Source organism: Nelumbo lutea, chromosome 1 (genome assembly GCF_056320005.1).
Source record: "Nelumbo lutea isolate HS-2025 chromosome 1, American lotus-T2T, whole genome shotgun sequence".
Lineage (NCBI taxonomy): Eukaryota > Viridiplantae > Streptophyta > Magnoliopsida > Proteales > Nelumbonaceae > Nelumbo > Nelumbo lutea.
Window position 1 is genome coordinate 61,135,231 of NC_142684.1, and position 25,472 is coordinate 61,160,702.

A 25,472-nucleotide genomic window follows, 5' to 3' on the forward strand; every position below is an offset into this window, starting at 1 on the left:
AAAAACAACAAAAAGCTGGGATCTGAAGAATAGGACAGAGCCCCATTTAATTGAGTCCCGCTCCTAAGGATTAATTGGGCCAAAAATCAAGTAAAAAATTCTTATCTAACATTCATGCTTTTGAAGAGTTTGTTTTTGTTATGTTCCTTAAACCAAAAAAAAAGATATTGGGAAATTTTTGGTAAAACCTCTCGAGGCATTCCTTAATGGTGTGTTGATCTTCATACTTTTACAAGAAGTCAAGAAGTCAATTTGTTCTAATTTCCAATTCTATAGGATCAGACTGACATCTAAAAGTCCTAACAAGAATCAAAACATTTAATTTTAAGCCTTATCTTGCAAGGTAGACTAAGAACAAGTCAAAGTGATTGAACTTATGAGCATTGTTGGAACAGCTTCTACCACAGAAAATGTTTCTCCAGATGGTCTGTGTAGACTTCCAAGCTCCAAGCTCCAAGCCATGAAGAGAGTAACCCAGAAATTGACACATGCTTATTATTAGGTTCAACATTCTTTATTATCCATGCATATAATTTGTACCCAACACCAACAAACTACTCTATGGTTTGAATGAAAAAGTAGAGAAAGGTAGGGAAACCTTTACAAACCTTGTATAGGTTTTGCTCCCTTTCCTTTCTTTTTCCTACCTTTTCCTTCAAACCAAACGTAAGCTAAAATTAATTGCTAAGGATTCCTAACAACTGTCTTTCTAGCTTTCTTCATCCAAGGAAACAAATACACACACATATATATATATAGTATTAAACTCTTTGAAAGCTTTAAAGATAATACAAGAAATCAAATGGTCCGAACGGACACAACTGTTTTGGGGACTGGTTCCCATGTTGAACGGACACAGAACTGTTTTGGGGACCGACTTCATGTTAAACGGTCTGACCGTCTTATTTGAACGAATGGCCCATTTTAGCTTAAAAAATAGAAAATAATAAATAATAATAATTAAAATAAAAAATAGCTAAAAATTAACCGTTATTCAGGTGGATGGTTCCATTACCTGGGTCAGTGGGTTTAGGGTGAAAAGACCAAATCAATGATTTTTACCCCAGAAGCGGTTTTAGGGTGAAAAAGAATCTAGTTGCCTGATTGATGATTCCCAAGTCAACCAGTTCAACCATCTGTTGTAATGAGCTTGTTCATTGTTTTGGCAATTTACTAGTTTTAATTTATTTGCCTTGTAAGAAAATGGCCTTTATATTTGGTAATGGAAAATATCTACAAATTATAATTATTGAGGGTTTCATATAGTCTGATTAATTGATTTTTCATGTAATGATTTAATTGGAATTTAACCCCGAAATTCTAGCAATTCAAAATTGTTGACTTTTATAAGCATGAGAAGTCCAAATAGAACTTATTCTTGCTAGATGATATTTAATGGGTTTGAAGGTCAAAATGCAAAGCGTGTAGGAGGTAGTTGCAAGTCATCTCAAAACTTCAACGCAGTGGGCAGTATATAAACTTCAAACCCATTAAATTTGCAAAAAGTTTGAGTGTGAAATGTTCTTTGTCACTAAGTGAACGTTGCATACTTAACAGCCGAAGTTTAACAATTTTAGTTGGAATCAGAATTGGAATGGTCTATTTTTATAGTCTGTTTAGTTCAGATAGAAATCGGAATGAGAATTGAAATCAGCTGGAATAGGATTTCAATCCCAAGGAGAGGGGAAGGGTGGGGCCGATAATGGCCATTCCACCACAAATGGGAATAGGATTCTGATTCTGCCTGATCAAACAGTTGGAATCAGAATGGCCCATTCTAGTTCCAATTCCAAACCCCTATTCTCGTAAACCAAATGAGCCATTGCTTTGTCTTTTAATGGATATAATAATTAAGTAATAAAATACTCAAAGAGCATGGGAATCCATCTAAATTGAGCCTTATCCATTAAGGAGCTCACAACCTCCTTTAAAACATATTCAATAAAAGACAAAGCAAGCTTTTCAGTTCAGCCAATTCATCTTTTACCAAACAATCCCTAAGTCTGCATTTGGAAAAGATGCAAATGGAGTGTAAATCCCAGTTCAGGGTTGTCAGCTGCCAATTTTTGTTTAGTTTGCCGCCTAAACCTCCAATTCACCCCAAATTCTCGATAAAATACTTTTGATCTCTCCAAAACACCCAAAAATCCTGAATCTCACCCCAAGAGCCCTCAGATCCATCGTTAAACCTGCTTGATACCTATTCGATGGCCCCGTCAACCCCCACTTATACCTCCACCATTAGATCAGACACAACCATCAGACCCAAGACCACCCAAAACACCTAACCATGAAATCTCAACTCAAGATTCCTATACTTACCGCCTCATTAAACTAAGATTTTATTCCAACACTTCTCGTTTGGCCTAAACACTTGGAACCTAGACTCCCTTGATCTTAACACATTCGAGCCGATCAAACCACACCATTGAACTCCAAATACATCAAAACATCTACCCATAAAGTTTCAACCCTAGATTTCCCCATTTATCCGACCATCAAACAAAGTTTCCGTTCTGAAATATCCCGTTGACCTAAATTTCTATGAACTTGACCCCCCTCAACCAATCATACATTACCACCAGATCATGGATACCCTAAAATACCCACCTATAAAATTTTAGCCCAAAACACCTTCATTTACTCTCAATCAATACCAATATTCCATTTCAAGGCTGCAAAATTACCAGATTCCAAATCCACCTGATCCGAGACCATTTGGCCCAATCTAACCTTACCAATCACCTTAGATTACCCAAAAACCCTACCCTCTGAAATTTCATCCAAAACAAAACTTGTTTACCCCTCAATCACACAAAGTTTATGTTTTCAACCCTTAGATTAACCAAATCAAGCCATTTCCAGACCTTCCAGAACTGGGCCCATTTGGCCCAATCTGACCCCATCGATCAACTCAGAATGTCCAAAAACCCCACCTTGTAAAATTTTAGCCAGGGATACCCTCATTTACCCTTCTACTTAAAAGACTTCATTTCAACCGATCTCATTGGTCCGCACATGCACGACCCCACTCTGCAGTCAAACCCATCTCAACCCTCAATATTTGGCCCAAAAATCCCTACCATTGAACCAGAAGACCCGGTTTGACACATTTTCTCAAATTTACAAAAATACCCCTCAAAACCCCAAAATTAAAAAACTACCATTACCACTATTATAAATACAACCCTAAATTTTCAATTTGAAGGAGGGACTCTTCACCTTCCCCTTCCTCTCAACAGAGCGGTGGTGAACCAATGGCGACAACTAACTACCGAGTTCCTCTCCCTCCCCACCTCTATCTCCCTTCTTCTTCTTCTTCTTCTTCTTCTTCTTCTTCTTCTTCTCTATTCCACTGGTTGCTGCCCTCATTTTTCCCCATTGTCATCCCACCCAAACCGCCATTGCAGCTCGTAGTAGTGGCGGCATTCTTCACTACCTCCCTCACATTTCTTCCTCTCCCATATTCTCCCATTGAAGATTTGTTGTTCACCTCCCCCAACCATGTGACACCTGAACAATGGCGATGGCAGTCCCTTCCACCACTTCTCTCTCTCTCGTCGCTGCAATAAGTTACAATGGTGGGTTTAAACCCAGCCAACAACAGCGTTCCCAGATTGTGTCAGTCAAAACAACTTCCTTGCTTCACCGAATGAACCAAGAATGTGCAGTCCGATCTTAAGCGATTAATTTCCTATAAATCTCCTAACAACCCAACAGCATTCAACATTCTAAGGCTACATCGAGGTAACAACCTTACCTCACACTCAGACATTTACATTCGCTTTGGTTTAGTTTCTTTTCTAGCTTTATTTTTTTCTTTTTTTCTTTATCTTCTGATTGCATCCTCCGTACCTTATCCTTGTCAGTGCGAGAACATTTGTGCTTTCCGGTATCTGAAGGGATTGGCATGCTCCATCAACACGTCCAACCAACTAACCAACTCCGGATGTGAGGGTTTTGATAGAAAAGTGGTGGGGTTTCCTATCCTTTTGCTTAGAACCTTGCATCCAAAAGGGGTTGGTCTGAAAGTGGAGAGGAGTGTTATTCATATCCTTCTTAGTTGCTAGAGAAAGTAGATTCTCAGCTCAAATTCGAACACAAAACAAAGAGGGATTTGGCATTCACACTGACTAGAGAAAGGGGTGCCTAACCCCTTCCCTCTCTCTATCAACATTACCCAAATTAGCCTTACCCTAGACGATTGATATGGAGTTGTTAATTCTGAAAGTTTTGTGAAATTTAAATCTGGGAGGCCCATCACTCCCAGTTATGTATTCTGGTGGGTGGCAACTCCATATATCCGGTCATGAAGTGAACTGCCAGGGGAATTTTCCCAATGTTCACAAGGGTAAATTTGCACTCTAGTTAACTTTTGCCTATGTTTGGCAACATTTCATTTATGCATTGACAAATGATTGATCAATGCATATTTACATTGATAATAAGATGTAAAAGCACATCAATAAAAAAGAAGTAAATTTGCATTCAAGTGGGATTTTGATAAAACAAAAAAGCATATGTTTTATTGGAATTCTTATTTGCATCCATTACAGCTAAAAGCCTGTTTGGTAAGAAGGTAAATTTGTCATTACAAAACTAACCCAATTTTGCAATTTATAGGAACCATTTTGCACTCTACATATTTGCATTCACACTTATTTGCATCATTTCCAAACGCAGCCTAAGGTTCAATTTGCGAAGAGTACAAATACAAGTTTAAAATACCATTTATAAGGTTTTGCTGGGGATGGCAATTTCTGCCCTACCCAATGGGTACCCACCCCTACACTCCCCAATAGGGCATGTTTTGGGGTGGGGATTGGTTTTGGGATTCTACAACCTGTACGGACGGATAGGTATGGTATTAGGATAAACCTGACCCTCCCCAACCCGCATATTGTTTGAAAACATATAAACTTTATGTATTAGGTGTTGAATTTAATAATATTTTGAATTTTATGTGAAGGATAATTGATATTATGTGTTTTCGCATGTCTTAATCAAATAATTGGAATTTTTTTATTTATTTATGTTATTTTAATTATGTATTGCTTATATTTAATAGGAAATAATGGGAAATTATGTGGAATTCTAAACCCAACCCACCTTCTGAATGTGGGGTAGGGACAGGGAGGGTTTTGCATTTCCATGTGTGGGGAGGGTCTGGATTCTCAAAATCCAACCTCTTAAGGGTTTTGGAGGAGGTATGGGTTGAGAGGTTTAGGGAAGAGAGTAGGGCCTAGAATTTAGAAAACCCTCCTCGAACCCACCCCATTGCCATCCCTAAGTTTTGCACTAAATATATTTGCATTTACACTCTTCCCAAATTCAGCCTAAGCGCTTTTCAAATAATTGAACTCCCACATGGAATTAATTTTCGCTATTCCATCCTAAAGGGGGTGTTTGCCAACATGAACTGGTTTAAATTCCCTTAAAACTTGGGCCGCATAGAGTTATTTTGATTCCAAATAGTTTCATGAATCAAAAAAATCATCATCAGTGCATGTGCATTCTTCACTGTAGGTTCATTCTAATCTTTTTTTTAGGTCTCATACATTAATGAACAAAAAATCAATAAAAAAAGTGGAACTCATATAGTAAAATTGGTTGATACTAAAATTTGGGGAATATAATTTTTTGGAGATCGGTATTATTTCAAATCGATTCTAGAAATCACTGAAATCAGAATACCATATTGTGGATGAAGTAAAAAAGAGGAAAAAAACTTATTCTATGTGAACCATGTCATTGTATTTTGTTTGCATTTGCATTGTACATATTTGTATTTGTATTCCTTCCAAACTGAGCCTAAAATGAAAATGAAGGTAAATTTATTTTTTCTGGCACTCTGTAATCAAGATGGGAATAAATTCGGAAGCAAATTTTGTGTTCAAATTTGATTAATGTAATTAAAATAGATAGGTTCCAATTTCTAATCTTGAAATTTTGTCATTATCCATCACAACCAAATACAATACAAATTTTAGTTGTGCAAAACCAAACCAAAGCCATATTCACTTGGATACATATGCATTTTGCACTATTACCAAATGCAACCTATGATAAAGACTTCAAGTCAACTTCAAACTCCAAGGTGATGGAATATCTTATCATGTATTCTTGGTAATGAGGGAGCTTGTGGTAAGTGTTCTTATGTTTTTAATATGTTTGATTGTATGAAGGGCCTTTCATATAAGAGATATATGCTCTCTAATTTGAGTGAGCTTGTGGTAAGGTTTCGGATTAATTACCCATATTGTCATGACAACAAAAGAAAAAGGGAATAGAAACCAGCTTCTGGGCTTAAAGAGGAGATCATGGTTTTCGAACTGTCATTGACCTAGATAGTCAGACCATTCAGCCTGGAAACCAGCCAGATAATCGGTTTTGTTTCACTCTTGAATCGTTCGGTTGCAAAAAAACTGTTAATTTGATCAGCGATCCACAGACCTGGGCAGTTGATTTAACCATTGATCCATTCGATTCAAGCAACAGTTTTGGCTGATTTTTATTTTAATTATTTTTTTAAATTGTAATGGGCTGATCCATTCAGACCAGATATATGGCCGAATGCTGACCTGGAAACCGGTGGCAAAATGGGTTCCCGTTCTGGATCAGTTTTCAAAATATTGGAGATTGTTAGTGGGTGCAACTTGGGCAGACTTGGGTTGGACTTAATCAAATTTTGAATGGACTTGAACCTAAAACAACATAAAATTTTATAACTCGAGCCAACCCAAGACACAGCCCTAGTAGAAGGGAGGAAAATCAATTTGTTTAAAGAGAATCGCCCATTGGGTTCTTCCAAAGTGCAGTTTTTTCTCACCAAGGAGTCATGGATATGAAAGTTGGCAGTATCAAACTAAGACTATGTTTGGTTTGAAGAAAAAGGTAGGGAAAAGAAGGAAAAAATAGGGAAATTAATCTATACAAAATTTGTTAAGGTTTTCTTAACTTTTCCTTCCTTTCCCTATTTTTTCCTTCAAACCAAACACAGACTAAGAGTCTCAGCTGGTCTAAGATATGCTATTGCCATTTCGGGTGATGATGTTCATATTAAATATACCGACCAAGTCATGTAGTTTTCAAATGTGAATAAGAAAGAATTAAATCTAGGAAGACTAAATGAAGGAGAGAGGAAGAGTCTTCATCAATGAAAGAAAGAATGAAAGGATGTTATTTCTTCTTCATCACATGTAAATAATAACTCAACGTGAGCAAGAAGTCAAGGCTAGAAGAAACCAAGGTCGAAATTAATAACTAGGTATCAATCAACCAATCTAAACGCTTTTTGAAGGAAATTTTCTTCGACTTTGATGTTTTGTTTTCTGATGACCAAATTAAATTATTTTAAATGTTTTGTTTTCTGCAACTTTGTTGAAGTGGATCATTCAAATTTTGTATCTCGTGCTGTGTTTGCTCTAGGAAAAAAAAAAAACAGTTGGAATATATAGCTAGTATTGTACTAACCCAGTACAATACTAGTGCTGATTGTCCACTGTTTTAAAAACCAAAACAGAATCATTTTTCTATCCGGTGGCTGGCTATCAGCGGTTCAAACATTTGGGTCAAATGATTCAATCTACCGCATCACAAGTTACATAATAAAAATACAAAATAGATAAAATTATAGAATTTTCTTAGAAAAATGGACATATCTAATATTATATATTCATCATACTTTGAAAAAAGAAAGTGTGATAGATGAGAATAATTATTATTTATGATGTATATAAACAAAAATACAAAAAAAAATGGCATATGGAGAGAATTAGTATCTAACCTGTAACTATTGAGTCAATCAAATGGTTTAAAGGTTCAACTGGCCAAGTCATCACATTGTCGATTGAATCAACATTTTTCTTTGGAATCGGGATTTACTCCTCACAGAGCATACCTCACCAACCTCACAACGCATCCCACCGTGTTATTAGAAATATCCCCTATGAATAATAACATATAAGTATGTGAGATATTTCCGATGTACGGCCAGAACATGTAGTGCTCTGTGAGAGAAAGATCCGAACTCAGTTTTTTGCAAGTAAACAATTTAGAAGTGACGCAAACCCAAAAAAACTTGGCAGGTAATGGATTAATCGGTCCATTGAAAACATTGGAATTGTGAAGAAGGAACTGCTCTCCACATAGAACATAATATGATACCAAATTCCACTCCATCAGTGAACCATTTCAAAGGTAATATTAAGAGCGCATTTGGTAGGCTGGACTGAGGTCAAATCAAGGTTCAAAATATCGTTATGTATTGGCCCATATCGGCTAATACATATCGTATTAGGGTCTTTCCGATATGTTTTTACAGGAATTGTATCGGGTCGGGCCATGATTCAAAGAATAGTCAAGACTTAAACCAACCTCTCTGAATTAATTTAAAAAATAAATAAATAAAACTTAAAAAAAAATGCATACAAACCGATACACTCTTAAGCCAAACCCATTATTAAAGGGACCAAGGCTCAGCCTAAACTGAGACATTGTTCCACATCGTGAGCCAGCCCAAGTTTATATACACAAAAAATGCATGTGCGTGCCATCGTATCATGTATTGATGTGAAATGCTTTTCCTATATATAAATATTTACATATCACTCATATAATCAATAACTCAAAAAATTGGTAACAAATTCAAATGATTGTCACTATATTATGTGAACGTAAAGAAATACTTGTTAATTATAATTTGGGTAGGCCCAAATAAGAGTGTGAATGGAATGATTTTAGATTGGACTTTATTCGGTTTAAAATCAATTTGGATGGACCAATAAAACATATTGGATTGGATGAATTCAGTCTAAAATATTTATTAGATTAGATTGGATCTAGTCCGTTCGTAATAAATTTATATTGAATTGGGTTGTATTAAGCCAATATCTGGTCTATTGATATAAGATAAAAGTATAGGTGTCAATGGACCAAATTTAGGTTGAAACCATTCTAAACTAAAACAATTTTGAATAGATTGGACAGTCCAAACATTGAATTTGATAGGTCCAAAATGGTACAAAATATTCATTTGATTGGATTGCACCTGGTCCATTTGCAATAGATTCACATTGAACTGGATCGGATTGGACCAAATCCAGTCCAATTGAGACCCCTACGCCCAAATAATGCAGCCTGTCTATGAGTTCAGATCTGCGCCCCACAATGTCCCACAGCATCCCCGACGTGTATTAGGAACATCTCCCGATGATAGTACCAGAACTGATGGTGTCATCATCGGGAGGTGTTCCCAATACACGGCACGGGGATGTGTTGTGGGACGCCCCCTTGTGGGGTGCAGATGTGAACTCCCTGTCCATACTTACGTACAATAATGTATCTAGTTTTGTTTTTTTTGTTTTTTTTTTTGTTTTTTTTGTAGTTTCTTATCTAAACTTAACTGTGCAATGGCCCATGTTGTGTTGTCCTAGGCCCAACCCAAAGAAAATGTGATTCATTAACAAGGTTGTGATGTACCCCAAAGGTTGTTAATCCATATTTTGATTTCATTCCAAAATAAAAATAAAAATTAAAAAAGAAAAGAAAAGAAAAAAAGGTAGCGAATAAAAAGCAAAGGAATTAATAAAAAAATTATATTATATATTGTTTGAAAATTATGAATGTTTTACATGTAGACAGTATGCAAATCAAGGTAGCTTAACCTATGAATCCATTTGCTCAGAACCTCACAAAAAAAAAAAAACTAAAGAAACAGGGAAAAGAAAGTCTTAGATTTCGTCCCAGGTCAATTTTACAACTGAATAATATTTTTTTAGCTGATCTATATATATATATATATATATATATATATATATGACGACCAGCTTGTTTCATTTTTTTTTTAATGAGAAGGTTTTACAGAAGTTGCAACTTGTGAATTTGTACTCAAAATTCAAACCAAACAAACTAAGGAACTAGGAAACCATGAACTTTGTTTTAGATAGAACTAGCAGTGAACCCATTTGATGCACAGGTTAGTTTTGAAAAAACCCATTATTGTAGTTTTATAATGGCCAACACTCAACAAGTGGGATTTTGCACAAAACCAGTTCATTGGGTTGTTGGAATTAGGGTTGTGTTTGGTAAGAGCGCAAATGTATAATTGGAGCAAATTTAACACTCCAGTTCAGTTTTGCAGGTTTTTAGGCTGTGCTTGGAAACGGTGCAAATAGAGTGTAAATGTCAATTCCGTTCAAATATGCATTCTGGTTCCGTTTTTCTAGTGTTTGGCAAGAATGTATTTATGCATCGGTAATGACAAAAAACACAATTTCCAAGACATTTATATCGAAAATGAGGTGTAACTTTACATCAAAAAAAAGTAAATTTGCATTCAAAGTGGGCTTTTCTTATAAAAGGTATATTACTTTATTGGGATTTGTTTTTGTATCCATTACTTTAAAAGTTGTCTGGTAAGAAAATAAATTTGTCAATGCAAAACTAACCCAACTTTGCATTTATATAAACCAAAATGCACTCTGCATATATGCATTTACACTCTATTTGCATCATTTCTAAATGTAGCCTTAGAAAAAATATGTTTGTATAATGAAAATGAAAGCAAATCTGTTCTATCAACTGTATTTGCATTTGAAATAAAGTGGAAGCAAGCTTTGCACTCAAAGTTGGCCAATATAAATTAAGTTGATTCTAACATTGAGATTCGTGTTTGCACCCATCACAACCAAAGATGCTATGAAGTATAAAACCAAACAAGATTTACATCCTTCCAATCAAACAAATCTACATATGAGTACTGGGAAGAGTGTAAGTACAAATATATTCAGTGCAAAACCTTGTATATGGAATTTCTAAACCTTGTATTTGTACTGTACATTTTTGTCTTTATACTCTTCCCAAACTAGGGCTCAGTTTGGAAAGAGTGCCATACAGTGCAAAACCTTGTATCTGCACTTTTCCCAAACTGAGCCTAAGGCTGTGTTTGGTTGCAATACAAATAAATTTGCACTAATGCAAAACCATGGCAGTGCAAAATTATTTGAGTGTAAATTTTGACCTATTCTTGTTTCAACTTTTAACTTATTTTGTTTGATTGCAATACAAATGAAATAAATTAAGACATGAAGCAGAATAAAATAAAATCTAAAGCAAAATTAAACAAGAATTTACATTTTTTTACATCTGAACTCCCATGCATTTGTACTAGTGCAAATAATTTTGCACTGCAACCAAACACAGCATAAAGATCATTGATCAAAAAACACATGCTCATAATCTCCATACGTGAGGCTGACTAGTATCTTCTTTTTTCTCTTTTTCCTTTAATAATATCAATGCTTACAACCAATAGTTGATCAAATATTTTAATCTTATAAATCCAATCAATAAATCAAAACTTTTAAATAAATAGTGGAAAAAAAAACTTACAATTCATCCAATCACAGACCTATATTCTTCTAGTTAGGACAGCAATTTGAGCGGGCTCATGATGACTGTTGAGTGACAAAAAACTTCATTTAAAAACATTATACAATTAGATATAAAAAGAGGATTTACTTCCTTCCCTTTATATATTTCAAAAATTCATATAATGTGCACTAACCGGGTCCATAATTGGACCCAGTTTTTATAGGATCTTAAATTTATGAACCTGGGTTGGACCCAATTATGATCAGGTCCAAGCTTGTGACCCAGGAATTGTCTACTGCATCATATCATGGAATTCGCTTTTGTTATAACATGGTTTTAGGGCAGAGTTAAATCAAGAATCTGGATATGCGTCATATCATGGACAGTGCAATTAGAAAGTTCAATGTAAAGTCTTGTATATAATACTTCTAAACTTTGTATTTGTATTTGCATTTTTCTCAAACTGTACAAATATGTATATGTACAATTCAAAACATTGTATATTATATTTCTAAACCTTGTATTTGCATTGTACACGTTTGGATTAGTATTCTTCCCAAATTGATCCCTAGTGCAAATGCATGTTTAGTGTTTGTACCTGTCACAACTTAAAATCATTTGGCAAGAAGACAAAATTATGAATATAAAAGGTAAACCAACTTTTCATTTTCTGAGCCAGACATATTTGTATTTGTACTCTCCCCAAATGCAAAGCTCCATTTGGAAGGAAGGCTCCGTTTGGAAAGAGTATAAATACAAATATGTACAATATAAATACATACAAAATAATATAAAATACAAGGTTTTGCACTCTGCGTATTTGTATTCCTTCCAAACTGAGCCTAAGGCTGTGTTTGGAAACGATGCAAATAATTGTAAATGCAAATATGTAGAGTGTAAAACGGTTCATATAAATTGCAAAGTTGGGTTAGTTTTGTACTGAGAAATTTACCTTCTTACCAAACAGGCTTTTAGTTGTAATGGATGCAAACAGGAATTCCAATAAAGCATATGCCTTTTTTTTATCAAAAGCCCACTTGAATGCAAATTTACTTCTTTTTTATTGATGTACTTTTGCATCTTATTATCAATGTAAATATGCATTGGTCTGTCATTTGTCAATGCAAAAATGTAATATTTCCAAACACACCCAAAAGTGAACTAGAGTCCAAATTTACCCTGAACCAGGATTTACACTCTATTTGCATTGTTTCCAAATGCAGCCTAAAGTGCAAATGACGATTCTTCTTACCAAAAAGTCTTCTCAAGTTATTAAAATAAAAATATTGCTAGAAGATGTGGGGTTTTTTTCATGTTGACCTAGTTTGTTTGCAATGCAATTTCACTTGTATTAGTGTAAAACCATGGGAGTACAAATGAGTTGAATGCAAATTCTGATTTACTTCTGATTTTAAATTTTACTCTTTTTTTTTTGTTTGTTTGCAGTGTAAATGAGATAATTAAAACTTAAAATCATAATAAAATTAAAAACTCCAAGCAAAAGTGAATCAGAATTTACCCTCTCCTGATTTATATATTTTCATGCATTTCTATTACTACAAATAAAATTGCATTGCAAACAAACAAAGCCCTCCGGGTCAAATTTAAAATTTCGGTTATACCCTTAATTATGTGCCTTGGATGTGACTCGAATTCGTTGAAGATAATGAAGCCAAGAAGAAGATCAATGAAAAGGATTTTGTATTATTGTTTACATGTAAACAGTAATTTAAATGAGTGGCAAGTCAATGTCAGAAGTACTAAAAAATGGTGGATCATTCATTCATTTGTATTTCCTGCAGAACAATGAGGTCAGGAAATGAAGAAAATCGTATCTTCTTATCCTATTAAACTAACTTCAATTTCGGCCAGATTGGTCCCTTAGTTGATCTAATAAACGTTTTTTTTTTTTTTTCTCTCTACCTTTGAAGTCATTACATTTCTGCGCCGAATTGTTTGTACAAGTAATTCCAAAAGTACAAGTACAAGGAGAAAGTATTTCAATAATTATATATAGATCAAGGTTTTCTAAATGACTGAAGCTTTGACATCTTGTTCTCTCCAAATGGAACGAAACTTCTTATATTTGGACGTCAGTGTTATATATATAGTCAAGGATTAAAATATCATATCAATCCTAAGTATTAGTTTTTCAAGCCACCATTACTCAAAATACTAACAACTGGTTACTGGTGAATTTCATTTGTTTTATATGTTATTAGGGGTCCATTTGGTTCGCAGTTGGAATAGGAATCGGAATTGAAGTTCTTTGGAATCATCTGTTTGGTTCAGACAGGAACGGGAATGAAAATTGGAGTGATTTCATTCCCAAAGAAAGAAGCAGGGAATGGACATTCCCTCAAATGGGAGAATGTCATTCCAGCAGGAATGGGAATGGGAATGGGATTCCAATTCCGCCCAACCAAACAGTTGGAATCGGAATAACCCATCTCAATTCTGATACTAGAACCCTGTTCCCACGAACCATAAGGGGCCTAAGTGATGTGACATAAGTACACAACTCTTCCTAAACATTATATTTTGAACAGTGGGGTTATAGTGCCCATTTGGGATCAATGAAGCACAGCAGCTTATGTCTTTTCAAGGTGGGCCTCTACAGCCTTTAAGTGCCCATTTGGGCGGGATTTCACACGGTGGCTTCTGGCATTTCAAGATGAAAAATACAGAAGTTGTTTGATAAAAATCCAGTATGCAGACATACAGATTCCGAACGCCATTTTTTACGACTGTTGAGTGAAATTACTCCAAGTAGTTTATTCAGAACATGCATGCTCAACCACGTCACTTCTCTGTAATGGCCTCAATCAGAACACAGAAGCCCTCCGAAACGGGCTCTAAGCTATGCTTGGTGCATAACCCAGAGAACCCAAATCGACTTGAGTCAGTCTTTTTTTTTGGCTTTCTCCTCCAACCTCTCTTTAGATAAGCTTATCTGAAGCGCATCAAAGCAGCTGAACCAGCTCTGAAGACAATTAGGCCCACTGGCCCCTTGTTTTTTTTTAGCCCATTAACTGGAAGATGTTAGATGGAGATACGGAGCACGTAATAGTTTGGACTGGTTTGAGACTAGGTTTGACCAGTTGATAAAGTTACATTTAATGATTTATTTCGCTACAGTAACCTAATGCACGATATTGCAGCCTGAACTTTATCGAAGACTTGTAATATTGATGCATTCGGCTTCAAGTGTTCTTGGTTTCTTGCACCAGTTCCAGTCCACTGGTGCCGTTTGTGACAATTAAAAGTGAAGAAACAGCGTTAAAACGAACCAAAGTATTCAGAATCTCGCTATGTTTTGATCAGCATTCCTTTTAAACCGATAAATCTGTCGATTTAGATTCATTTCATCCTTGGAATGCGTCTCCAAATCTGTGTCAAACAACCAACCAAAGTGAATATAAGTGAATCCAGAATCCCTTAACGAACCAATTTGATGATGCCAGGCTTAAATTTAAGCTCTGTTTGAAATTTTCAAGAGAATTAACTGTATAGGGTTGAAGAATTCAACTTATTCTGATTTGAAATATGGACTGGTCTAACCTTTCAAAGCTAAACCCCTAGGCTCCAGCCTATTTGTTTGCCACGCCCACAAGGGCGACAACCATCAGGTCCGAGAAAATCTCTCCCAAAACCACTAAAACAGCAAGACGAAAGGCTGGAAGAACCCCCTTCAATCTCTATTCTAGGTTGGACAAGCTTGAGAACAACTCTCCCACAACCAGTAAAACAGTCTCGTTCCTCCCAAGGACCACCCTACTGCACTGCTGCTGATGGCACGCTCTAACTAATCTCCAATGCAAAGCAGAACAAATCCCTTGCCGGATGCACCAGCCGTCTATGCACCTCTGATCAAGAACACAGTGGAGCTAGTTAGAGCAGAATACCTTGCTAATTGTCATGGTTGGTCCAATGGAAACATCTTAACACATGCAAATTTAGCAATTCGGCTTCAAATAAAACAAGAACTGTGGGACAAGAGGCTTAGAAAATAGATACACTAAGAAAAATGAGATATAGATACAATGTAGAGGAAGCAGAGTGAAAACAAATTACAGCAATGACTCTTGCTCTTGGCTGAATAAAACCAACAAAAACCTAAAGGAAGACCGCCCGCGTTCATACCATAGAGAACAAGGACAAAATAACTGCTTCAACAACTCATGAGCATAAGCTACAATCTCATGCTCCAAAATCCAGTCCTCGAATAGTTTCCATATTATGATGCCAAGGCAAGCATTTAGCAAGAGCAAACACCATACCCCCATTTAGGATTGGTAACCACCCCTCCCACGGCCACCCATCCGGCCACCCATCCTTCCCCGGCCACGACCATAATAGCCTCTGCCACCTCTGCCTCTTTCATATCCAGCACCTATCAAAAGAAAGATGTTTAAACAACCAACAACAATGCATGGACATTGTGAACAAAAATTGAAATTGAAGGAATTTCATGATTTAAACTTTTCAATTAATTTTAAATTTTTATTCATTGACTTTAATAATTAACAAGGGCATTTAGGAAATTGCACTACAAATATGGTGAGATGTTCCCACTGCACGATTGGATGTTCATGTGGGGTGCTGGCACATGTGGGAAGCACTCAGTGGGGAGCCCATGCAAACTCAAATATGAGGGGGTTTTGTAGACGACAAACTATATAAGAGTTTTAATTAATGCAATTAAGGTAAAATATTTTTTTTGATAAATGAAATTAATTCATTAAGGTAAAATACAATTACATCAAAATAAAGTTACTTTACTAATTTGAGTACGTTCATAAAACTACGTTATTTAACTTATTTTAATTAATGATTTACTTAATAAGTTAATCATGTAAAGTAAGCTGCTGATTTTTAACTTTCCCTTATTTTTATTTTTCTAATACTTTCTAATTTTTAATATTTTCTCCACAAATATTACTTATAATATGTTAAAATTTTCTGTTATTTTTAGTGAAATTCTCGTATTTTATCAGCTAATTAAAAAAATATTTTTCTTTTTTTGTTATTTTATATTTTAGAAACTTTCCCTTATTTTGTAGTTTTTTTTCTGTTTATTAACAAATTTGTTAAAATTTTCTTTTCCATTATCTTCCATCATTTTTCTATGTTATTTTACAATTAACAACTTATGTTTTTAGTGAAAATTTCCCTTATTTGCTCCTTTTGTTTCAAAATTGCAACAAACCAATAAAACCAAATCAGTCCAGAGTAGTATGAATTGGTTACTTTTCCCGTATTCAAATAACCTGACCCTACTCTCTCTGTTTTCAAAATTGCATAACCAGGTCAAACTGATAAAACCAGTGCAGTTCAATGTGAATTGATAATTGAAGCTAGTGAACTGGACGGTTTTCAGGCATTTGAATAGCCCAACCCATGACCTTCATAGGCTTGATGCATAGCGAATTTTAGGCCCCCTGGCTCATTTTAGAGAACTGACAATGCAAGGAAAACAACATGATCCATTTGATCTACCATGTAATGCTTCAAAAAAGTAAATTCGTTACAATAGAGATATAAGACATAGGAGAGAATTCATGTTCACAGAAAATATTTTTAGTAAATTAGCTATGAAATTTTCACATAATTTATAGACAATTTTTAGTGAATTTAACAGAATTTTTTTCAAAATATAACAGAAAAATATTCTATTGAAATTTTAATTAATAGTGTTCCTAATATTTATTTTCAAGATATATTTTCTAAAACTCTATATAACAACTTTGGTAAACCAAGACAGATAAATTAAGCTCATCACTTTTCCAATCCATTAGAGTCATCTTCTTTCTAGTGTTCGCTAAGCAAACACAATAGTGTTTCAGTGTCAATACAAATAATGATGTATGGGGCCAAAACCGTCTCATGGAGAAAAAATTTATAATTACAATATTAAAAAATTAATTATAACTATATTAAATTTTTAATTAATTTATTTATTACTTTACTTTTATTATTTGTCTTATTGTATTATTTATTTTTCCCTTATTTTAGATATTTTTCACTCATCTTATTTCAATATTTAAGTTTTATCTTTAATATTTTAATACATTGATGAAAAATAAAATGCATGCATATGGAAGGTGAAGAGAGGTAGAAATAGATATAGATATAAAGAGAGGAAGAGGTAAAGGGCAAGACATGTTAGAAACTTAGAATTAGTTGGTTTATTAGGCAATGTGAGATAGATTAGGAGGAAGCTTTAGGTGGGGAATAGTATAGGAGAAATTTTAGGAGGGAGATGTGATTGGGAACATGAGAGAGAGAGAAAGCATAGGAAAAAGGAGGAAAGATGGCTGCTGATAATGGCAACATGAGAGAGCTAGGAAGGGTAGTGACGATTATGCAAGGCATCTTTTTTTTATAAATAGCATCTATCTTTTTCTATTTATTTGTTTCCATGGTTGGTGGTGTAAACATTCATACCAGTGTGCAAATCATTAACTTTTCACATGCATTTTTCTCTACAACAGATAGGTTAAACTATACGCTGCTTACCATGATAGCCCCAACCTCTGCCTCGTCCACCTCCCCAACCCCAGTTCCAATATCCGCCATTTTCTATCAAGAGAAGAAAAAAAAAGAAAAGGTTCACTGCACAGATGAGGAAGCAAAAGATGCAGAACAAAAACAACAGCAGCATATATAATACCTTGATTGTTGCCATATCCACCTCTTCCCCAGCCCCTCCCTCTTCCTCTACCACGACCTCTTCCCCGGCCATATGAACCTAAATATCACATGGTCAAAAAGTATGTTATAATTTTAACAAGGTTCGCTGTATAAAAAGATCATCCAGAATACATACTAACATACAAAAAGCATTCCCTTCTTCCATCAGTATGGATGGATGAGATAGCTAATCATGCCTGTGAGGTCCCTGGATCATATAGATACCTTTGCAACAGGACTCATCCAGAAAACCCATACTCAAATTTTAGATAACCAACATTTCCAACCACTAGTTGATGTATACCTTCATTAGGATCTGCAACTGGAGCAGGTGTTTGTCTCGGTTGGTGCTGTTGCTGATACTGGTATTGTGGCTTTAGCTGCTCTACATGTAATGGAGCTTGGTACCTATTAAAACACAGCTTCCTCTCAAGTTTATCCCTAAAGAACAATGTCTAAAAGAATCAACTAGAAAAGCCAACATTGCGGATAGCTTGGCAAACTTGGCATGTGATGCTCAAGGCAATGCGTATTTGATAACTTTCTGTGTCTTCCTGTGCATATAAGGCAATTGGTTGCTGATGATGGATCTGGCATATCTTTTCTTAGAGTTGGTTAGTTGTTTCTTTCTTGAGTGGTGTCAGTGTTTTAAAAGCGCAAGGCGCCAGGGCCAATTTGCACCCGAGACGAGGCACGCGCCTTTTTAAAAGCACAAAAATACAAAAAAATTGCTAAAAAATCAAAAAAAAATGTCAAAAAATTCAAAAAATGCAAAAATATTAAACATGATATTAATAAGAAATATAAACTTAATTTCTAAAATTAATGGTTATCTTAAAATACATAAACATAACATGTAAAGCATATTCAAATGAAAATTTAAAAATAAAATCAAACATATAAAACATTTTCAAGCACATAAAGCCCACAATCTCTTTTTTTCTTCAATTGCATTACTTCAAGTAGCTAATGTGATGTAAAACATATTACATTCCTAATTCTACGAGTCGCCTTTGTGCCACGCCCCTCGAGGTAAGCCCAAACAAGTCCATGTTAGGGTCTTAAATTCTTAATTCTCACACAAAAATAATGATTTATAATTCTATTTGCCTTTTAAGAAGATATTTTATTAAGATGAATAAATGAACAACATTAGCAAATAGGGGGTTCTCCGCTAGGTTCAAAAAAAAAAAAGAAAAAAAGAGTACAATTTTTAAAAGGCACACGCCTGAGACAAGGCGCACGCCTAGGCACACCAGGCATGCACCTTTTGAAAGTGATGTGCCTTGGACTTGGGCGAGATGCCTAGCCTAAAATGCACCTAGGCGCGCCTTTTAAATCACTGAGTGGTGTCCTGCCTTGCTTGCTAGTAATGTGTAGACTTTTTTTTCCTTTTGCTGGATATCTAGTGTATAGTTTCTCCAGAGGGGCAAGGCATCTACACACCTCCCCCCCCCCATAGGTTTCTTTCTGCGTATGCTTATTAATAAAATTTATCAGTCGTTGACCGCCCCTCCACCAGGAGTGAAGTTTGGGGACTAAGAGAGAGAGAGAGAGAGCTAGAATTAAGGATGACTCAAGTTGGTCACAGCATATAGTGTTATCAGGGTAATCTTAACCCAGAAATGTTGAGAACAGCTAGACTTACCCAGGAGAATTCTTGTTTAGCTCCCTTGTTGACAAAGAGATTGAAATCATTGAAACATGGCGAGTCATCTCCAACCTGCATATTACAATTATATCCAGTGGTATCACAAGCATATCATATTGAATATATTTGGAGACAAAAAGGACAAAATAGAGACGTACGGTACAAGACCCTCCTCAATGGGCTCCCAAACATCAGTTATGCTTGTTGAGCTAATGGCAGTTTCTTGATGTAATCCAGGGATTCTCTTCTGTTTTTGTATGAAAATGACTGAGTATCAATCTGTCTTACAGTTACACAATTGAGACATAGGGAAACAATAAGTCATAAAATAGCCAAACCAACCTTTATAATCTCTGCAATGGCCACTGTCTTGCTGATTGCTTGTCCCATTGCTTTCAGAACAATCTCCTTCACCCGTTTATCCTGAATACATAGACATTCTAATTAATATAATGTATCGTATGATTTCAAATGGAGAGGAAAGGACAGTATATCTAGTACAACTTTATTAGCAGAAACATTTATCATAACCATGAGAAAGCCCAAAATACCCATATCCCCATCTCGATCTCTTAAGCTTTTCATCCTTGCCTTATGTGTCTATTTGTGGTTTCTGTGTATGTGGACATGCTCACAAAATAAATCAACAAAATAAATGTCAGCATTTTGCAAAATTTGACACAGCAACTAAACGTCAATATGAAATGGATGAACTGACGAAGAACAAAGAGAGGACTTTGAGTTCTACCTTTGGTTCTTCCTACTCCCCTTTCTAATTTCTTGCTTGGTACAATCCCAGGGGCCATTTCTTGGTCAATGGCAAAAACTCAGGCTGACAAGCATGAGAACAAAGGCTCAACTCTTAAAGAAGCCACTTAATACAAGAAAATGCTGAAGGCAATGTCCATACCCAGTTCCAATCCGTCCCCACAAAGACCCCTGGATGGCCTGGACCAAAATTGGGTAAAGTCATCCTACTTTCTGCATATTTCCCCCAAAACTGGCTGGATTCCAAGAACCTCCAATCAACATGATTGTTATCTTCCCCAAAGCTTGTATCATAAGGTGTTTTCTTCTTAACTTCTATTTCTTAGTGGCCTTCTAACTTTTTTCATGTTTTCATACTTTGTTTGCAATTAACATCTAGTCCAAATTCTGTTAGCAGCCTTTTCATGTTTTTCATGTCCTTAGAAGTCTTCCTAGTATGGACACAAGGCTTTCTCATGTTTTTCATACTCGTTCTTTACACCTAATTCTTTTGACAGTACTTGGGCAATATTTCTCTATAGACTCCTTCCCAAACTGACTTGTCTGAAGCCTTTGGGGTTTATACCTTGTATAAATTTTTATCACAAATATTAAGTTATAAACATACATGACCTTGTTACTCTTTCCACTCTAATGGAATTCCCTAAAGACTTCCATTGAGTCTTTTCTAATGTCTCACAAGAAAGTGGGTAGAAATATACAGTAAAAGTAAAATGATGATCTATCATTTTCCAGTGCTGAAGACAGAAGACCCTTTCAAGAAGAAGAAATCAAGAAAATGCAAGCATCCATAGTTCAAGTGTTTCATTTAAGGACCATATTAACAAGGACCCAGAAGATACTCATTTAGGAGCAATTCATACTCCTAGAAGAATTCATATTTCTCCATTTCCAATGATACAGTGGAAGACAAATTCATCCCAAAACTGGACTCTTGTGCAAGGCATATAAATTCCTCCAATTTAGATGAGGCAATAAATTTAGAGGGCCAAATCCCACCTTCACCAGGTTTGGGGGGTTTGGGGAGGGTTACCCCCATTCACCTAGGAAAACAAAAAAAAACGTTAAAAAAAATGATAACATGCAAAGGAAAAAGCAAAAGTTTAGGTATGCGATGTAAGATACCAGTGGAATGGTGAAAAGCTACAATTGCTGCATAAACAAATAATTGCATCATGCAGTATGAAACAGGAAACATCTATATTTTGCAAAGAAAAAGATGCTCTCAGCATCAAGCATACCACTAGATTTCTTATACCAATAATCAATGTTTGAAAGAATATGAACCATCTGTTATTCTTAACATGACATACAATGATACAACAAGTTAAACTGGGGTCACCACAAATTGGGCCCGTATTGCTTATGTTTCTTAACCTAAAATGTTTGACCTTTTTTACCATTTTTCCAAAGATCAAAGTATCAATATAATATGCTCCATGTCCGTATCGGTGGACCCTAAAATGCTTGGATACCCCGATACACAAAGAATTTTGAAACTTTGGCTGTTTGGGATGATAGAGAGCATACCTCATGCTGTTAAAATAAAAAGTAAAAAAAAGGAGCTGTCATATTAATACACACTGATACCCACTTTCAGGTATTGGGTGTATTGGTCATATCAATATGCCCAGTACAGGGAATATCCCATTGATATTTTATTCCTTGATGATGAGAAATGAGTTGAAAGAAAACTCCTTGAGGTGGGAAACAAAGGGATATCAATACAAAAGTAAATAAAGATATAGCATTTCAAGGAAGGTATATAGCTTCTATTCTCCTTTTCATGACTTTTAGTACAGAATATATTCAACAACAAATAGATAGATTTTGGATGAATAGCTGGTATACATTTTCAGTTCCACACTCCAAAAAATTAAATGAAATGAGCATTATCCTTGGATCTAAACATTTTAATGGAAGCAAGACCTCTATTAGTTCTTTCAAGATTTGTATAACAAGAAAACAAGCACATGAACACAAAGGTGTGGTCAAATTGCACTCATCACGATGTCAAAGAAACCCCATCCCTCTATGAAATTTAAGATAATAAAAGGTTTTAAATCACATGCCCTTCAATTAAATGCCTCTAAAAAAAGAAATAAATCACAAGTCAAAAACGAAATGAGGATGTTTCAGAAGGGAAAAAAAAAATCTGAACACATAGGATACGCATAACTACCAACAAGCATTCTAAAAATACTCAAATCAGATTATAATTTAAAATAAAGAGAGAGAAAATGTGATTAGAATGGGAACAGAGGTATCCAGTAAAGAAAATGAGAAAAAAAAAAAAAAACAGCTTTATCTCTTCCAGTCAATGAGAATATTACCATTACCAACCAAAATAACTCTGCCCTGTGTAGAAACCCAATAAGCGAATAAGCTAATATAGAATGAATAGAGAGATCGTCATGCACACATAGATACATGCATATACGCCTACAAACAGAGAAACAGAAGACGAACTAACAAGCAAAACAACAGATCAGAACCAAAACAAGGGTCCCCATCATCCAACCATTGCAATCTATTAACAAAAGGCAACTGATATAGATATGACAAACCTCCAAAACCCATCAAAGAGAACCAAAAATACTACATTGAGAAACAATAACATAGATGGTTATCATCAATCATCAATGTAACAGAAAAAACGTGAACTCTACAGAAAGTTCAAAGGGTTGGGAGAAAGGAGGCATTACTTGGATAAGACTGGTTGCATAGCTGATGTAGTTCCTTATCGGACCCTGTGTGGTGATCCGAATCTCATTCTCGTTGATGGTCGACTCGGGCCTCGGCTTCTCGACCCTCTGGTATCTATCCATGGCTCCGATGGAGAAGGGTTCTGAATGAGGGTGGGGCTACAGGCCGTTCTTGGGAGGCGAAGCAGAAGAAGAGGAAATGGGGGGAAACCCTAAAACCCTGGCAGCATAGCTACAAGAAAGCAGGTAGGGGCTAAAACCTCAGCAGCTGATACTTGACTCGAAGAATCCAAACAAACCAACCCCATAACACGCTTGCAAACGGCTGCGTGAGATGGATTAGGGCACGTTTAAATACACAAATCGGCACCAAAAACGACATCTTCAGAGAATGGACAATAGGGAATTAGCTTTGGTTCTGCATTCAGTGCTGTGACTTGTGAGGCCACTGACCAGCAAAAGGGACCCACACATCCCTTTAATACCCCCATTTCTCTTTTTTTTTTTGATAAATTATCTTTATTATTTTGTGAAAATAAATAAATATTTTGTGATATATTATTCTTTGGTTTTATTTATTTATTTGATAAAAATAGAAATTGGAGAACTAATCAGTGACTTGGGAATCAAGAATGAGATTGACGCAAGCCAAGGATGAAATGAAAGCTTTTTCTTCTCTTTTTCTTTTTTTAAAGAAAAAGGAAAAAAGAGAATCCACTTTTCAATTAGGCATGAAATGCTGTATAAGAGTCAGATGTTGAGTTGGGTATGCTCTTTTTAGATCAACTTCAAGGCTCATCCTTGGATTTCATTTCCAACTGATCATGAAAATGCTTGCCAAAATTCAAAACTTCATCATAGTTCGTAAGCATTTGGGATACTTTTCCATGAAGCATTTCTTTAATTAATTTAGATGTTCATTAACACATGTGATTTTGTTGTTGAGGGAGTTGGTTTTGTTTTTGAAAATACAAAATCCTGCATTTCGGCAAAATCCTGCATTTATTGGTATTAGGGTCCCTTTGGTTTGTAGTTGAAATTGGAATCAAAATCAAAATCTTCTAGAATCGGAATCAGAATGATCCATTCTCATAGTTTGTTTGGTTCAGATAGGAATAAGAATTAAAATCAGCAAGAATGGGATTTCATTCCCAAGGAAGAGGCACGGAATGGCCATTCCCATTCTGCCCAACCAAACAAATCCTTAATTTTAGCCCTCTATATATCTTTCAACCATTTTTTAATTTGAATACCTACTTCTTTTGTACATTGAATACTGTTGCTCGTTTAGAAATAGCATTGAGACATAGCTCGGTTCAATCCATATTATAAAGCAGATTGAATTGGATCATATAGTAATTTAAGAGTTTTGATTGGGGTCCAATGAATTGGTCAAAACTCTTTCACATCATAGTCCATTTATAGTCCACGCTTAAATTTCATGGATCAATTCATACATCATATTCAACCATGTCATAATGGGGTCCAATGAATTGAAACACTCCACAAGCAATTTATTAAGCCACAATATTAAACAACTCCTTAGCTATGTTTGGTTTGAAGGAAAAGAAAAGGTAGGGATCGAAGGAAAAGATAGTAAAACCTTTACAAACTTTATATAGATTTCCTTCCTTTTCCTACTTTTTCATTCAAACCAAACACAGCATTAATGTCTTAATTTGATCGAAAGAATAAGGGTTGAAGTGAAATAATATGAAATTATTTAAGGGCCCATGTTTTAACAATAATACATGACACTAAACAAAATGGCAAAATAAGTTTTATGAGGCTAGTCCCATATAATTGGGACAAGGTTTAGATGATGATGTCTTAACACTTAGATTGTTTAAGCATGTTTAGATTAGTTCCAATAGGTGATAAAAATATAAAATGAGAGCAATAAAACTAAGATAGTTTGATTACATGCATGGAAGAAATCCGTTGCAAGTTGAAACGGCTAGAAGGGCTAGAAGGGCTAGCCGCTCGTTCTGTCACTGATATGTCAACTTTATATGTTTTGATATTTTGACCTGTTTCAGGGGGTAGAGGAGCCTTATACTGACCCTTTGAACATGTTTTGAAAAAATAAAATAAAGAAAAGGGGAATGTAGGGTCAAAACACCCAATACATCCCATCTGGCTTATTGGTGTACATCAATACTTTGAACCTTAGTAAGAAATGATTTCAGAGTTCATAATTTAACAATTCATGTAGTCAACTCCATATGACTGTGAGAAGGCTTAGATGATGATGATGTTATTTAGACAAGGAAAATTTGTTT

General features: G+C 35.4%; 1 protein-coding gene across 1 annotated transcript; it reads right to left on the reverse strand.

Annotated features, from left to right (window-relative positions):
* Positions 1-15,375: 15,375 nt before the first annotated feature.
* LOC148874819 (uncharacterized) lies at positions 15,376-23,824 on the reverse strand. The gene is made up of 8 exons (XM_088964462.1): positions 23,191-23,824; positions 20,060-20,140; positions 19,876-19,964; positions 19,715-19,789; positions 18,371-18,474; positions 18,047-18,124; positions 17,893-17,955; positions 15,376-15,766 (listed from the first exon to the last, which is right to left on the reverse strand). The coding sequence occupies exons 1-8, from the start codon at positions 23,311-23,313 to the stop codon at positions 15,660-15,662; spliced, it is 720 nt and encodes a 239-aa protein (XP_088820588.1). The 5' UTR covers positions 23,314-23,824; the 3' UTR covers positions 15,376-15,659.
* Between the last annotated feature and the right edge of the window lie 1,648 nt (positions 23,825-25,472).

What these genes read in the sequence shown, in the direction of transcription:
- LOC148874819 (XM_088964462.1), bottom strand. Translation starts at nt 23,313, where the DNA reads ATGGATAGATACCAGAGGGTCGAGAAGCCGAGGCCCGAGTCGACCATC. An exon ending in ATGCAACCAGTCTTATCCAA is followed by an intron (nt 20,141 to 23,190) that starts GTAATGCCTCCT and finishes CTATGTATTCAG; the next exon opens with GATAAACGGGTGAAGGAGAT. An exon ending in CTAAACAAGAATTCTCCTGG is followed by an intron (nt 18,475 to 19,714) that starts GTAAGTCTAGCT and finishes GTGTTTTAATAG; the next exon opens with GTACCAAGCTCCATTACATG.